Consider the following 18,794-nt stretch of genomic DNA (forward strand, 5'->3'; position numbering starts at 1 on the left):
GCAATTTTTGAATAAATGACATATAATAATGTCATAAATTAAATTTGATGGAAAAAGTTAACGACAATGATGATTTAAAAAAAGACGGTAAGAAACTAAAAGGTTATCTAAATAAAAAAAATTAAAAATTTAATTGTTAACGAATGTATCTATATTTATTTTTTTTTAATTTAATTTTAATTATAATTGTACTACCCGACTCAATAACATACGGGTCGTATCACCTGGTCCAATAAAATACGGGTTATTAATGTGCATGTAACATTAGGAATATATCACAACTCAAAGAAATTGTGTTATTTGATAAGTTTTAGTTTTTTTTTCTTTTGGGCCTGTTGGGTCTATCTTTCTTTTTCTGTTATGTTTAGTTTTCTTTTTTCTATTTGCACCCCATGTATATATTTCTTTTAGGGCTTTCTGCAATACACAATTAACCCATAATACATTTTTTTTTTCTTTCAGTTCTTCTCATGAAGTGCTTCTTCTCTCTCGTCTAAGTCCCCTTTGCTTTGCCTTTGTAAATGTCACAATTGCACAAAGAGTAATCACCTGGCTTTTCTCTGTTATATAGTATCATAGCTCTTCAATGAGAAGAGCTTTGCCGCGCGCACTGATTTCATCCTTCATCCTCTCAAGATTCTTTCGTCTTTTTCTTTCTTTTTTACGTTTTGCACTTTAATTTGTTTTGCGCTCTCTCTGATTTTTTTTAATAATTATGTGTTTCTTTGCAGTTGGTGGTTTTGTACTCAAATGGCTAGCGAGAACCCCTATAAGAGTGAAAACTCTAATCCTAGTCAAAACAAGAATTTTGTTCAAGGTGAAAATTTTTGCTCACAAGTTCTTGTACGTACATCTCAATGAAAACCCTGCAACACCCTTCTCTCTCCAGTTCTTAATTCAATAAATTACCATTCTTAGAGTTGCTCGGTCATCACTACATTAAGTGCAAATAATAAAGTCGATTTCATCAATGGTAATACTTGATCATTGTCGTTTAGCAATCAAATTAAATATGATTCCAGTGTAGATCTGTCTAATGCTAGATAGATTAAAACAGAAAATAAAAGGTTGATCCCAAGTTCTTCCACCATTGAATTCTTCACACGTTTTCTAAAGATTAATCATTTCTTAATCTTCAAACAGAGCTAAACCAGATTGAACATGCGCTAATATTATCTCCTCTCTTTTGAATCATGCGCTCAATAAGTTAATTAGAACAATGAGAACTAACTAAGAAACCAAATTTTAAGATAAAGAAGACTCTCAATCATCTGTTCAAGTACAACCTCTCACAAAAACCCCAGTTTTTCAGGAGATTATAATATTAAAATAGTTGTTATAGAGAATTAAAAATCGAAATTTTTATTAAACAAAACCTCAAAATTCAATGGGGAATTACAAAAGAATCAACCAAATAGGTTTAGCCTTCCATGCGGAGGCAAAACAAAAGAATTACAAAAAAGAAAAGAAACTAATAAAACCCTATGAAGCTCTCCCTTTTTCCTTAAGGCTTGTGTTCTCCTGCTCAAAGGATATTGGGACAATATTGTAGTTAAGATTTTGTTAACAGTTTCCAACTTTTCGGATTTCTTATATTTTGTAGAAGATTTGCTTCTAATTCTGTTTCTGAGATATTTTTTGATTTGTTCTCTTCCTCCTTCTCAGAATTTGTTTTTTGTTTTGGTTCAAGAAGCAACTTAGACTTTTGCAAATTTGGCCCATTCATAAAGGTAAACGTTTCATTCAGACAATTTACTCTAAAAACACAAAATTAAAAAAAAAATAGTTAAAGTTCAAATAAACCCAATTATATGAATATTAATTAAAACAATAAATTTATTAATTATTATAGTCCAATAATCTATGATTAAAGCTATTAAGTGTGAATAAATATATGCCCATCACTACTCCCTGACCTTAAGAAAGTGATCATTTTTTCTTATCCTAGACTCGATGCAACAACGTGGTGGTGTCTGGACTTGTGCACTCGGTCTCTATTCACATATGTCAGAGTATCATATGGATGGATAAGGCACTGAACATATGGAATGACCTCAAGGCCTACTTCTCACAAGGCAATTTATCTCACATCTTTGATCTTCAAATGGAAGTTTCATCACTCAATCAAGGTGACCTTTTTGTTACCAATTATTTCACTAAACTCGGAATATTTTGAGATGAATTAGATAATTTTATGTTTGATCCTGTAAGTTCCCGCAATGTGCCTTATGTTACTATCCAAAGAAAAAGAGAGGATCGTGCAATGCAATTTTTACATGACCAATACAATAATATAAAAGCACATGTTCTCCTCATGGAACCCATCCTTGCTATTACCAAAATCTTTTCTCTTCTTGTTCAACAAGAACGCTAGTTTAATAATAGTGTTCTTGTAGATAATATCAAAAGTGTTACCCCTATTAACCACACCAATACCATTACCTGTTCTTTTTGTTGAAAATTGGGTCATAGTGAGAGTGTTTGCTTTGAGAAAAATGGTTTTCCTAACCAAGATAACAGAGGCTCAAAATTTGGTACCAATAAAAAGGTTTGTACATATTGCAATAAAATTGGTCATACTATGTACAAATCTCATTATGGTAAGCGTTCTCAATCCAACAACACCACCGCTACCATACAAGATGAAAATTCTGGTAATCAAGATCAGAATAAACAAAATAATGGAGGAGATTTCTGCATCACTCAACATCAATACCAAATTCTTTCAGACCTTCTGAAAAATGTTAACAATTCCAATAATCAAGGTCAAGTCAACCGGGTTGGTTATATCTTTGTTGATCATCAAGATCAAAATGCGAATGTCACAGGTAATATCCAAAATCTCAAAAATTCCAATTTTAATGAATATATTTGGATTTTGGATTCTGGTGCCACAAATCACGTTTGCTTTTCCTTATGAAATTTTACATCATATAATCATATCAAACCTATTACTATTAAGCTTCCCAATGGAAATTTTGTTATTGCTTCTTGTTCTGGCACTGTTTCCTTTAAAAAAAATTATTCTTGAAAATGTTTTGTATGTATCAAATTTCTCTTTTAATTTAATATTTATATCTCAATTGACTGCATCGCTTAAATGTGAACTTATTTTTTCTTCTACTGAATGTTTGATACAAAATTCTAGAATCAGAGACAAGATTGATACAATTGATCTTGTAGCTGGTCTATATGTTTTCAATAAAATTGACAGTAGAATTCTAAGTTGTACTACAAACAGAACAACATTTGGCACCTCATAATGAGTCATCCATCAAAAGAAAGGTTAAAAAATTATGCAAAACTATTATCCTAATATTCATATTGACAAGAACTATGTTTGTGATACATGTCATCAAGCAAAACAAAAGAAATTTTCTTTCTTTCCTAGTTTTTTAATTACTGCATACTGACATTTGGGGCACTTGTTTTGTCGCTTCCATGCTTGGTTATAAATTTTTTCTTACTACAGTTGATGATTTTACTAGATATACTTAGCTTTTTCCCATGCATAACAAATCTGAAGTTAGGGTTAGTGTTGTTCATTTTATTACCTGCTAAAAATCCTTTCTCTACTAAAGTTAAATCCATCTATACTGATAATTGTATAGAATTTTCTATGCATGATTTTTTTTGCATCAAAAGGTATTATACATCAAACCACTTGTGTTGAAACACATGAGCAAAATGACATTGTTGAAAGAATACATCAACAGCTCTTGAATGTTAAACGTGCCCTAATTTTTCAGTTTAATCTTCCTGCTATTTTTTGGTGCTTTGTTGTACAACATGTTGCTTTCCTTATTAATTGTATGCCTACTTCGCTGCTTAAGAATGCTACTCCTAATGAAAAACTGCATAAAAAGCTTTGTGATATTTATTCTCTTCATGTTTTTGGGTGTTTGTGCTATTCTTCAACTATCCTTGCTCACAAAAAAAAAAACTAGATAGTCGTGCTGTTCCAGGTGTTTTCCTTGGTTTCAAACCAAACACAAAATGCTTTTTGTTTTTAATCCTTAAAAGCAATAAGATAGATTTGTCAAGAAATGTTATCTTTTATGAAAACTCTTTCTTACCATTCAAATCATATTCAAAATAATGATTCGAATAGTCTTTCTTTACCTATTTCTCAACATTATGCCCATACTCATGATGATATTCATATGCACACTAAAAATATTATTGATAATGTTTCTAATAAAGCTTTTGAGTTTGACACTAATGTTGAGCAAAGTGAGCAAAATGAGACTATAGTTGTATCTCCTAAAAGATCTACCCGTAGCAGAAGACCCTCCACTTATCTCTAAGATTTTGATGTGTCAAACTTCAACAATATTTTTGTAAGTACCAAACATTCAATTCATTCCTATTTAAATTACAATTCTTTATCCAAGTTTTAAAAAATACAATATTGTTAATTTCTTATGCCGAGGAACCTCACAACTATGAGGAAGTTGTCCTACACCCACCTTGAATCCAAGCTATGAAGGAGGAATTGCAAGCACTTCAAGAGAATGAGACATGGTCCTTGACTACACTTCTGGTTGGAAAACAGAATTTGGGTGTAAATGGGTCTATAAAGTCAAGCATCATGTAGATGGTTTCGTTGAACACTATAAATCCCAATTGGTAGCAAAAGGATACAACCAAATTGAAGGACTAGACTTCTTAGACACCTTTGCTCATGTAGTAAAGTTGACTACCCTACGTCTACTTGCTCTAGTCGCAGCTCAAAATTGGACACTCAAGGAACTTGATGTGAATAATGTTTTCCTACATGTAGACCTAGATGAAGAAGTTTACATGCAATTGCCTCCAAGTTTTCACACTTCTTCTCCTAATCTTTTTTGTCGCCTAAAGAAGTCACTTTATGGTCTCAAACAAGCAGGTAGACAATGGTATGCTAAACTCTCAAACTTTTTACTTTCACACAATTATAAAATCTCCACTTCTAACCACTCTTTATTTTTGAAACATGATGGCAAACACACCATGACACTCCTGGTCTATGTGGATGAAATTATTCTTACAGGGAATAATTCTATGTAGATATCTGATATCACTAGTTTGTTACACAATTTTTTGCATATTAAAAACCTTGGTGATTTAACTTATTTTTCTAGGCATTGAAGTAGCTCGTAATGTCATTGGTATCCACTTATGTAAGCGCAAATACACTTTGGATTTGCTTAAAGATACTGACATGCTGGGATGTGCTCCTACTCCTACACCAATGCTGCATACTGTCAAACTCTCAGCCAAGAAAGGCATTCCTCTTGGTGATACAGAATCCACTGCATATAGACGAATGATTGGGCAACTCATTTATCTGACCAGCACTCGACCTGGCATTTCCTTCTTAGTCAATCATCTTAGCCAGTTCGTCTCACACCCAACTAATGAACATCATCAGGCAACAATGCGTATCCTTCGCTATCTCAAACGAACTCCTGGCAGATGAATATTTTTACACAATTTCTTATTTAATTAAAAGCATATAGTGATTTTGATTGGGCTACATGTCCTGAAACTTGCAAATCCATAACTGGTTTTTCTGCGTATTTGGGAGAGTCACTCATCTCTTGGAAATCCAAGAAACAACAAACCATATCTATGAACTCCTCTGAGACAGAATACCGTGCTCTTGCTACAACCACTTATGAGATTCAATGGATAACATATTTACTGCATGATTTAGGTATTCAACACCTACAACCAGCTTTTCTCTATTATGATAACCAAGTTGCCATCCAGATTGTTAACAACCAAGTCTTCCACGAATGCACTAAACACATTGAGATCGATTAACATGTTGTCAGGGAGAAACTCAATGTTGGTCTTCTCAAACTGCTTCCAATCTCCTTCTCCCTACAAGCGACAAACTTCTTCACCAAGCCTCTCCCTACTGCTTAATTCAATACTTTATTCTCCAACCTAGGAATGAAAAACAGTTATTCCTAGCTTGAGGGGGGCTGATAAAGTTTAGTTTTTTTTCCCTTTTGGGCATGTTAGGCCTATCTTTATTTTTTTGTTATGTTTAGTTTTCTTTTTTCTATTTGCACCCCATGTATATATTTCATTTAGGGCTTTCTGTAATACACAATTAACCTATAATACATTTTTCTTCTTTTCGGTTCTTCTCACGAAGTGCTTCTTCTCTCTCATCTAAGTCCCCTCATTTTTTCCAAGCCTCGAAATTCTTCTTCCCTTTGCCTTTGTAAATGTCACAATGAATATTCACCTGACTTTTCTTTGTTATTATTTATCCTTGTTAGTCTTGGAATGTTAATATTATTTATTGCTAACCACCTGAAGTTTAATAACCACCTAAGAGATAAAGAAATAAGATATATTATAAATTTCGGGATGATTCCGTATAAATTGACACCCTGCCTACACAATTATAATGACACATGGTAGACTCTGTGATACAATCCAAGCCAACAAGGAGATGTCCAAGGACTCAAATTACCATTCACACTATCAGAAGTCATCTCAACTTTCAAGTGAAGATCCCACCAAGGATCTAGCAGACCTCACCAGAAGGAGAAATGGGCAAAGACCAGAACATCAAATGTTGTTCCTTCTAGTCTTCTTAAAAATAAAACAAGTTGTAAATAAATTAGGCTCACTTTAGGGATCCAAATAGCAAGATAGGCTACAATGTGTGCCTTTAGCATACTAGGGGGTGTAGTTATCATTTTAGCTTGTTTTTTACCTAGTTTCTCGAAGAAGTGGCCTAAGGTGTGGTTTTGACTTACTCAAACCCTAAAGGCAGCTCCCTTACACATTTACCATCCTATCCTTGCTCATCTTGTTTTCCAAGGCACCCATTCATATAAATAGGGTGCCTTACTCCATGTATTTTGATGTTGAATTTTATAGAAGAAGGAAAACTCTACACAAATTGTGTGAGGCTTGGTTACTCTAAGCATTAGGTCTTATCTTGAGGGAGTTAAGAGCTCTCAAGTGGCGACCCTCTACACTCATCTTGGAGGAAACCATACTCCAAGTGGCGTGTCCATTCTCAATTCACACCATAAGCTTTCTTCTTCCATCCTTTTCCTTCATTTCCAATACGTCACTTTATTCTTGTGTTCCTATACTTGTTATAATTCAGTTTTTCTTTGTGTTCTTGTGTTGTTCTTCCATTTAGCATTCGACCATGGTCATCTTAATTGTTTCCTTTCATGTCTTTTAATTTCCGCATGCTCAAAATGTGAGTTGATTTGGCAACAAAACTTTCACCATGTTCAAAATTTAATTTCCGCAATGCATCATCATTATCACCTTATCTTGATTTTCTTCTTTGCCTTTGGAAGTGAACCTTCACACTTACTTAACCACTTGGTTAAGTTCGTCCAATGGGGATCTTCCCTTGGTCTCACCATATACTTGTTAAAAATCTTAATCATAAGTAAAGTGTCACCTCTAAAATGGAACCATCTAAAATCAACTCACATCATGAGTATCTAAACCCCATGGAGTACTTTCATTCATGCAATATTTGATATTCACTACTCGGATATTAATCTTATAAGGACAAAATCGTGATAGAGCTCCAAGCTCCAAAACGGATAATACCTCATATACGGTGATGGACACTAATGATGCTATCTTAACAACCTTAAGGTCGGAACATTGACGTCATCTGTGGGAACAAAACGAGGTTCTAAAGACAAACTCTTGTTTTGGTACACCCAATATAGTCCCACATCGCTTAGAAGTCGAAGTCAATGATAATTTATATACATTTTCCTCTCTTAACTCACTTGGATGCCTTTTAAGGACACGAAGCTCTAAGTTCTAAAATGAATAATATTTTGGATGAAGTGATTGACCCTATCGAACACTAATAAAACACGTTATAAGAGTTCTATTTCTCCTTCACTAAATATTTTTGCTATTCAACAATATATAGGATGCGTCACAACTTATAATCCTTTTTGAGTAAATATTTGGTTTTGATTTCTTGTTCTTCTAAATATTACTATAATACGACATTGTTTTCACCTTATTTTCACCATCAGATTTGTATAAGAAATGGTGGACGCGGTTGTTTTCACCACTATTTCTATACAATTCTTTGAAACCAACAAAGTCATAACAGGGTAATATTTTTGTAATTACTTTTGGAAACAAGAAATAGAAACAAACAAAGTTTTGCAAAACCAAACAAATTCTAAATATTTCTAAGTTCTTTAGCGGTCCCCATCCAAGTTCTTGAAAACTACAAAATCATTTGCAACATCCCTTCAAAACCCAACTCAATTTTGCATCATAGGTTCAGTTCAATCCAATGTAATTTTCACTTCAGCAGTTTGATGATTGGAGTAATTTAACTTTACCCTTCCCTCTTGAATTTCTTCCTGTGAACTTTTTACTCCGCATGTCAGCCTCACCTTTTGTCTCCGATAATAGTAAAGTGAAATTGACAATATAGGTGTCTGAAAATTATTCTGTGAAGAAAATTGAGGTACAAGTACTCTATTGCAATTCCCATTCTTAAATGAGAAATCCTAGTTTCCACTTCCAATAGTCTCTCTAAATGCAATACTATGATATGAATAAATTCGTGAAAACAAAGTCTTTTCCATTCCAGAAAAGTAAGACATTCTCTAAAATACTATCAGTGTCTTAGTGCCGAGCAAATAAATAAATAAAATCAGTGCTCTAAGTATCAAATTGTGGACTGCATCACTGAATGCAGCTACAATATTAGTGATGTCCACAATTGCATCAGAACCACCCTGCAATTGCACGATGATTTCCATTTACAAAAATGAAGGCTAGCTGACAACCAAAGGATGGCAGTAGAGGGTATTAGTAGGAAGCTTCTGCCATATGGTACGAGTAACATTGTAAGTGATCAAAAGGAAGAAAGAAGAAAACGTAGATTAGTGCTAACCATACCACCAAGATTCTAAATTATGGTTATGATTGCAGTCATGATTGCGGTTGCAGTAGCAGCACAATGCAGTAAGATAAGTGACATGGTCCACAATATAAAAGTATGAACCAAACCACAGTTCAGAACAGGCATAATAGATCTAGAAGAAACAGTGATCAGCAGCACACTTGAACGGATCAATGGAGGATGCATCCTATCCAAAATAAGAAACATGTATTTATTGTAGACAAAATAAAAAAAACATGCAAACCTATATTTATTACATGTGATTGTACGGAAGTACAAGCAAGAAGAATAATCTATTGCCACTAAGTTTTCTCTGCTTGACCAACATGCCCCATCGGTTCTGAAAGATTATTTGCACTCCGTATATTCCACCAAAATTTGCTATGGTCATTAGGTTTTCCTTCATTTTTTCTGCCATCACAATCCTTTCTTTCTGACTGCACTTCCTGTGTTTCTGATGCACCAGGATCCTCTGTCAAGAACTGTTCCCAGAATACATCATTAACTCCAGTCGCCGCGACAGTGATTCCTGCAGGTTGATCTTTTGATGCAAGTGGATCGGGAACAGCAGCTGCAGTTGGCTCAGAGTTCATGTCAATTCCAGATGATTTAGGCCGAACATCAACATCTAATTGCGCACAAGATATGGATGGACTATCAGCACAACTTGTAGATTCATCAAAATCCATGTTGGACTGAATTTGAGCGAAGTTATCGCCAATATCATGTGCAATAGCCTCCCAAAATGCCACGGACGATTCAAGCTGATCCAATCGCTCCACATTTAATGCCAAGAGAGTGGTATTCTCTGCATTTTCTCTAGGTAACATTTGAGAAGTTTCAATAGCATCTTCAATACTAGCTTCATCATAGTAGTGGCCACTTCTCGGTAACCTTCGTTTTCTATCCATAGTTTCTGTCAGAGGTAAGATATTTACAGCAATCACAGGTTTCTGCAATACATGAGAAACCGAAGAAACCATCTTGTGTTGTTTTTGTTCCAACTTTTCCAACCTATCGTTCGAGCAATGTATTTGTATCTCATATGTCTGCCACTCATGCTGAAATTTCTGCAACTCGACTAGAAGTCGCTCTTTATCACGTTTAAGCTTCTCTATTCCATCAGTAAAACCCTGCCTTTCCGAGTCCTGTAATGGGCCCTGTGCTTGGAGATTCTGCAAAGAATGGCTATGAACCGGCTTCCGTCTATGAATGTTCTTCATAAGATGAGGTTGCCCTCTTACAAAATCATCATTGGCAAATTCCCATTGTTCCGGGTCAATTTTCTTAAATCCCTGCTCAAATAAAGAGGCTACAATTCAGTTTAAGCAACCAAAAGCAGGACAGAGCAATACATACAACAACGTAAAACAAGTAGTATTCACATCAACAATTCCAAGATGGCAAGATCGAATTTGCTTACGTATGTGTTGAGCTGCCTGATGAAACTTGAGAAGTTATTGTGCTTAAAGAATCTAGGAAGCAAATCCCTTGCAAATTCTGGAGGATTCCACACAATGAAACTTTTGCTAGAGACACTCCACGAAACAATTGAATTCGTGGAAAGATCATCCACCATCTCATAAGTCTTTGCCAGGAAAGGGGGCAGGGAACATGAACTACCCAGTGCCTCATCCATCATTCAAACCAAACTTCAATCACCCCTACTCACAAATCTCAGCCTCCCCAATTCAAAACCCAAACACAGATCAAGCTCCAAACTTTCAACCGAAGTCAACACTTAATCCCCAATGGGACATTCCATAGAACCTCCCACCAAAAAATAAACTTTTTTTCTTCCCAAATCTGCCCCAGACAAAATCCAATAACATAAAATTCCTACTTTCAGCAAAATTAATAATAGCCAATTATTGCAAAATCCCACTTGCCAAAGGAGAACAACCCATAACCCACGATATCAATAAAACCAGGAGGTAGAAAAAGTTCTCAACTTTCTCTCCTTTGTAACCCCAAATACCCAAACAAGCAACGCCTATTCTCAGACAAATCTCACAGAAGAATCGTGGGTTGAATTTCCCCAAATATGTTAACGTAGTATTCTTCTTTCCCTGGACGGGACATTTGGAGAAGCTTGCACGTAAAGCAACAGTAATTAAATTATATATAAAAAAAAATGGCAATTACGCTATTGGAGCTTTGCACCTGAAAAAGGGACGGAGAGAAAGCAGAGAAATCGCAGAGAAGAAAAAGAAGGGTTCTTTTTCTTCGGTGATTCCAAATTTCCAATTGTTCAGATCCTTTCTTCAATTTTCCAGTTTTGTTTTCGGGGTTGAACGTGGGTCAACGCGTGGTTGATTTGAAAAATGAAGGGCAAGGATTAGCAATGAAAATAAAAGTGAACAAATGCATGTAGAGAAGTAATAAAAGAAGAACTAAGAATAATAACTGAATATTATAGTTGAATTCAGAAAACCAAATCGAATACTAAGATCTCTTTTCTTGATTTATAACAATATACTATGACAATTAGAATGAATGACGTTAACTTTTCTTTTAGTGATGAGTATATATAAGTGAGACATTATTAAAATGAAAAAAAAATCATAGATACATTTAATACTTTTATTTAATTATTAGAGCTAAACGTTTAGTTGAATAAATGTTTATCTTTAATGCTTCATTAAAGTAATATTTAATTTTAATAAAACTTTTAATATTAGTCATTCACTCTTGATTCGAGATAATTTGTAACGTGTACTTGGTTTAAATAATTTGAGAAAGTTATAATTTTAAAAGAAGAATAAAGTGCCACTTTAAAAGAAATTACTGGATTTATGAGTTTTTTTAAAAAAAAAATCTCCAATTTACTCATATATTCAATATTTTGGTTTTTTAAAATAATTTATTTTATTAATTTTTTATAAGTATTATTAAAAATTAATAAATAATTTTTTTTTCTTAACTAATTTTTTGTAATAAAAATATTTTCATTTTAGTAAATACATTTAAGAACAATTTTAATATTATACTAAAAATAACATACCCATCTTCGTTAATACAATCAAATCAATCATATATATACTAAACATTTTTATCAAATTTATTATATTTCCATTAAATCAAACTATCTTATTTTCTATTCACTTTTCTTTAAATAAATTTTTTTATACAGTTGACTGTTTTTTTATTAGGTTTATTTTTTAATGTATTAAATTAAATTTAATATATCTTATATTCTTTTGATTAAAAATTGTCATATATTAATTTTGTTTAAAAAAGAAATATATTAAATAGAAAAAGTGGTATACAATAATAGTTAAAAATTAATATAATAAATTTAAAAGTGGTAACACTTGATTGCCCAATAATTACATATATAATATACAAAAAGAAGAAGAAGCTATATTTACTTTATTTTTAACAGAAATTATGCTATAAAATAAATAAATATAAAAATAGATTTAAAAAAACTATATACAAAAAAGTGGTATAAGTTCTTCATCTATTATTATAGCCGATGAAGGGCACTAAAAGACATGTTATTTCTATACATTATTCTATAATTATCTATCTATATTAAACCTGGGGTGTTTGAAAATGTTCTACAATTAAAATTCATATATTCTTTTATAATAATAATGATTTCCATTCAATTAGAAGATAATATGAGAATCTTTTTGTAAATTAATTTATATATATAAACTATTTCTTTTAAAATACTTATGAAAAAATTTGACCAAATAATGATAAAACAAGTTAACAACTCTTCCCATTTATGTTGGATTTACCATTAAGCCTACAAGTCACAACTCCAGTTCTTTCTAGTCAAACCTATTGGCTCTGTCACATTACAACAAAAGGGTTTTAGAAAACTCATAATCATCATCAACAAAGTAAAAAGATCCTTTTAGACGCTTTTCTTGGTTGTAATATGTGGTACAGGTATATGCTGGACAGAACATGTCCTGATCCCTGAGGGGATAAACTTATCCTGTTCATTATTTGGGGTCAAAGTTTGTTTAGGATTCCATTTCTATGTATAAACTTCCATAATTGCATAGGAAAAAAGTCATGGCCTGTAATCATTTTAGGAAACTAGTCATCATGGCCTACAATTATTTTAAGCATCTTTTCTATCTTCTAATGATGCTGCGTATTCTGCATTGGATTCACATGGCTAATCCCTTTCCTTCTCCAAGGCATTGATTCCATCCCATATCAACCTCGAGAAAAACAGCCCTCATTTGACTGAAAACCTTGGTCCAACAAACGTAGGAGTGCACAACTGAAACTGGTATCCATACTCCAGTATTTTCAACAGTGGAGAATCCTAATACAAATACTTTACAAGCCTAACCGTTCCTTTTCATTATTCTTTTCTAATCTTTCTTCAGCTACTCAAGATACTGTGCTCTTCAATACCAGGAAAAAGAATCACAATCCTCCTCAGTAACATGATATTTTTGAAGCACCACAAATAAAAAAAAAAAATCATGATATTTAAGTCATAACACAACAACGTGAAAAAAACAGTTTACCAAACAGAAACAAATGTATATCATAATATCTACCAAATAAGGATTAGAAGGGAGATATATGTATCAACAAACCCTTTCGGATAAATTTATGCTACTTCAACTTGTTCCTTAAAAAAACAGAATCGTTAACCTGCTTTAAAACAAGCACCAAATTCTGCCATTCAAATTTTAAGCTGTACTGTGTTTGCATAAATTATCAGACAAAAACAGAAAACTCGTATTTCCAAATAGCTAAGCGTATGTTTGATTTGTTGTTGTCACAACTTTTAAGACACAATCGAAGAAGTAGGAGTCTAAGTACATGTTTGATTTTATGTCAACCAAAGTTAAACATGAATTCATAATTCATGTTAAAGCTGAGTTGGATTGGATTGAATAACTCCCAAGTATTTAGTGGACTCGCTCGTTCTAACCTTTTGAACGTTTTCACTTTTGAATGTCTAAGTACACACACACTTGAACTTGGTGAGAAATTTCAAATTGAGGTCAGAAGAACGGAACTTTCATAGTGAAAAATGAAAAGGGTCTGTTTAGGCGCCTTCATGTCAAACAGAGAACCTTCAACTTTCCACCCTGGCCACATAGTTTTTCAGTTTAAGGTTTCTGTACTTTATAATTATTGGTATTACATAGGAAATCAAGATGACGATGTCGTTGAAACGAGGAAACCATCACATTCAATTATTCATTAATCATTATACCTTTGATAAGACGGGTTAACTAATACTTGGAGTAGATTTACGCACTAAAACACCCTAATGCACACTAAAATTAATAATTCCAGATGTTTTACAATACAGTACATATTTTAAAATAAAATTGACTACTTTAAAAATATTATCTTTTTATTGAGGATATAAAAGTAGTGTTAATGTATCACGGAATTTTAAGAACAATAAAGTAACTCAAACCTAGACCAAACTCCTCCTAGTTTTAATATTTAAAAACTAAAACCCCCATATGACCTGACACAGTGAGGTGCAGAGAGCCCCAGTTTCAATCATTCAAACAAAGACTGTCTTTCAACAACATCCTTTCCCTGCATCCGAAGGTCCATTCTTCACTATCACCTCTGCTTCTGTTGTGTTGTGAGTAAGAAAGTGAGGCGGCTTAGCCTTAACCATTTTGAAAGGTGAAGAAATCTGTTTTGAGGTTCGTATCATGCATTCCATGGTGTTGAAGTCCAAAGCACAGTTACTTGTTCTTTTGCTCCTTTTGTGCCACCCCTTTTGTGGCTTGGGGGAGGATTGGTCTACTCGGAGACTCAGCAGGCATAAGGTGACCCCCAGTTGTGGAGAGCTGGTGTTGAAGTCACAGTGCTCAGAGAACTCAAAGTGCAGGTGGTGCACCAGTGAGGACCTTGATGATATGTGCTTCTCTAAATCAGAGGCATTGCGGTTGCCTCACCAGGTTTTTTCTTGTGCCATCCCTGAGATCAGATGATATTAGATCTATTCTCTCTTGGATCTGTGTGCTGCCTACCTAACAAATTTCAGGGACTATTGTTATGTTTTTTTGTCTTGTTTTATGTATGAATTGATAAAGGGCTGAGATGGTAGTGTATATTTGGTTGTTGTTGCCGTGCTGTTTGTATATTCCGTCTACGATTTTTTTTCGAACTTGAGACAGGGTTAGATTTGGATGAAGATAGAGAGGAAATGACCACATTTTGTCCTTTTTGTCCTTTTGCTTTATCTGTTGCAAAAGCTTCATTCAAACGGCTGATTAGTTTTTCTCAGTTATTTTTCAAGCCTTTGTGTGTGTGTGTTGTGGGTGGTGGCTAACAATGTAAAAGCTTCAATACAAACAGCTAAAAAACTCATCATGTGTATATAAGTTTTTCTTAATAAAAATTTGATAATGAAATAAACACATTGTGTTTTGGTTTTTTTAGCTCCCGGAAGATCTCTCTTCCCATTTTCATTATTATTAGAAGAAAACCTGTTTTCAAATCAAACTCCCTGATATTGTTGAAGTCTTGACTAGGGAAGAAAATTATGTTTACCTTTTTATGTTAACTTGGCGTTTTGGTTTGGACTAATGTGTCTCGTCTGTTGAGAATGTTGATGTGGTTGGTAGACTTGAAAATAGGAATTCCAGAAAGACTAAAGATTTAGATGAGAATGTGTATCTTAATGAATAGCCAATTTTGATGTTCTGACCAACCACTTCTATTCTAAATCTTTCAAAGCAAAATTTAATAGGAATGCGATGATAGTGTTCAAAATAATCTCAAGATAATGCATAGATGGCATTGAAGGAAAGGCCAGATTTCTAATTTCATAACTGTTTGATATGCTTTTAGCTATCTTACCGGATCAAGGTTCTCGATGAAAAACAAAGTTACATTATCCATTGGTTTAAGAACTCTTAACATTTTCAGTTTTCCCTTCTACATTTGCTCTATATTCCAATCTCATTGTTTTTCTTGTTCTTGATCTTCATCCAACAATCTGCAGAAACGTTCTACTGAGAATGACCGACTGATATGGCATACCAGATTAACCTATTATAATAATAATAATAATAATTAATCATCATTATGTAAAAGTTTTAGCACAATATTTTGAGATTTTATATTTACTGGTCTATTTAAAAGTTTAAATTCATTAGTGTACATATAAGTTTAGTTGTGAAGGGTATTGATAACTCTTAATACAGAGTAGACTTTAGAGTCTAATAATGTAGCTTACTTTAATCTTAGACTTGCCGTGACAATTTTGCTAATATAAACAAAATTATTCGTTGCTAATATGAGCAAGAAGTTGCTTGCAAGTTTCAAAGAGCAAATAAATGAAATAATTTATGGAGCTCCCTAAATATTCTTCATCCTAATGACCAGCTAGTGGATATAAACAACTCATGACTCATCATTTTCGTGTCTTTATGTCTAAATACTTTTCTATTCTCTTTCTCTTTTTACTTTTATTTTTATGAGATTGTTGATTAAATATATAATTAGTAAGTAGTTTTTTTTTTGTGTGCAAATTATCTCAATCTTTCTGTTACTGAGCCGATCCTAGAGATAGAAGGATTGCTTACCGTGTGTTTATAAAACTAACAATCGAAAATCTCATTAATAAACTTAAAAAAACACTCTGAGAACGTGTTTAATATAAAAAACAATCAAATTATAAATGAATTAAAAAATTATATGTAAGGTTTATATAGTTTTAACATATAAATTTTGAATTTGACTCGTTTTGGATGTATGAATCAAACTTAAATTCAGCTCCTAACTTATGCTAGTTTACAACATAATTTTTCCAAATACACATGTTTAATTCAGTACATTACTTAAACCAACTAGTGTGAGTTTTTATTTTTTTGTCCTCCAGTTTTTTCTCCACATCAATATGAAACAGGCTGAAAAGGACCCAAAGAGAAAAGGACTATTGCATTCTGCACCCCGGTTTGGATTTGTACCCCATGTAGATAGAATGTCAAAAGTACTTCCGGTTCAGATTTATAAAACACCCTATTTCGGAATGGGTGAGGGTGACACACAATAAAAATCTATTTTAAAGTTTTGTATATATTTTAAAATGGACGTTACAAAATGTATTAACACATTCTAAAATGTAGAATGTGCATTCCATATTTTCAGATTCAAGAATATATTTCAGAATATAAAATTCATAACATACATTAAAATGTATATTTTTAATGTATTTTCAAATTAAAAAATGGATTTTTAAATATATAATATAGAATATATTAACATAACATAATTCCATATATATTTCTAGATCTAAAAATGTATTAAAACATTTTGAATTATATATTCTAAAATGTATTTATGAATTCCTAAATACATTTCAGAATAGACAGTTTAGAGTACATTTATTTAAAAGGTAAAATTAGAAATTCAATTTTTATATGCCTCGTGTAAACTTAATACTTGGGTTTAAACAGATTACATTCACTAGTCTGAAATGACCTTATGCAAACACAAAAACCTTACCAAAAAAAAAAACATTTTTTAAAAAAAGAACGTCACTAAAAAAGATATTGACATTAACTTAAATATGTTACTAATAGAAATAGTATATTAATTTTATTATAGGATTCATCAATGCACTTATATAGACACCATATACCCAATGTTATAAAATAACAACTACAATCTTATCGTATATGTTGCGAAACAATAAAGAAAAAATTATTCTAATATTATATTTTAAACATAAATCTTATTTTATATCTAGACAAATTCTTGTTAGTCATTATTCATCATTAAGTTAGAGAGCGGAAATTATGAACACCTAATCTGACTGCTAGATTAGGAAATAACTTGTCACTTAACGACTTTTTGAAAATATCAATATTTTAATTCACTTATATGTACCATTTTTTTATAAAACAAATACATTTTATATGTTTAATTTTCTAGTGGAAAATTAGATTGCCCCACACAAATTTCTTAAAATGAAACACCATTCCCTTGATAAATGTAATATATGGTCAACATTACTTTTACGTGTTTTCTAACTTCTTCCTTTCACTCTTGATTTTGCTCTCACACAAGCTGCTACAACATCATCGTTGATTGTCCCATTACAATTACGACCAACCACACCACCATTACAACCAAAGACGTATTAGAGTTATCAATTAATCAAGAAAAAAAGATTAAGCATTGTAAGAGGACTGGTCACGAGTTGTTATCTTTAGGATTTTCCACTCTTATTTTGTGATGAAAATAAAATATTAGTTATATTTTATGATCTATCTAGATATTAAAGTTCATGAATTTTCTTATTGAAACATTACATAGATCATATAATAAAAATAGCTAAATTATCTTATCCTTATGTATTGGATAATGATTAATTTTCATTTTAAAGACAAACTTCTATTACTTTATGTAGATGGGTATAATAATGAATTGATTTTTTTACTATTTGATTATTTTTAATACCTCTACTTCCATCATACTAAATTTAAAGGTAAATAGTACAATTGTAAGTTTAGATACCAATTTAATGTCATAAGTTAACTAGACTTAAAATGAGTTTGACTAAATAAGTTGATTTAAAAGTCCTTCAAGATTGATTACATGAGATAAACAAATTATAATTAAACTAGGTCAATATTTATTTGTTCTATATAACCTAAATGGACTTAAAAAATAATAAGTAGACCGTTTTATGAAATAATAGCACCTTGATTGAATATAATTAGTACAAACCAAATCTAAAAGTAATTGAACGTTTAAAATACAATCTGACCAACATAATCACGATTTAGTTATTTTTCCATCCGGCAACATTCACTCTCACACCCACAGAACATTAATTCACAGTATAAAATAACATATGATTCCTAACAATATATTATGAATTTTTTTACCTCATTTATAAAATATAGTTTGCACC

General features: G+C 32.3%; 1 protein-coding gene across 1 annotated transcript; it reads right to left on the bottom strand.

The window, feature by feature from the left end:
* Nucleotides 1-9,105: 9,105 nt before the first annotated feature.
* On the bottom strand, nucleotides 9,106-11,421 carry LOC137812175 (heat stress transcription factor A-4c-like). Its single transcript, XM_068614091.1, has 2 exons — nucleotides 10,341-11,421; nucleotides 9,106-10,212 (listed from the first exon to the last, which is right to left on the bottom strand). The coding sequence occupies exons 1-2, from the start codon at nucleotides 10,557-10,559 to the stop codon at nucleotides 9,220-9,222; spliced, it is 1,212 nt and encodes a 403-aa protein (XP_068470192.1). The 5' UTR covers nucleotides 10,560-11,421; the 3' UTR covers nucleotides 9,106-9,219.
* Between the last annotated feature and the right edge of the window lie 7,373 nt (nucleotides 11,422-18,794).

The sequence above is a fragment of the Phaseolus vulgaris genome, chromosome 2, assembly GCF_000499845.2.
Source record: "Phaseolus vulgaris cultivar G19833 chromosome 2, P. vulgaris v2.0, whole genome shotgun sequence".
NCBI lineage: Eukaryota > Viridiplantae > Streptophyta > Magnoliopsida > Fabales > Fabaceae > Phaseolus > Phaseolus vulgaris.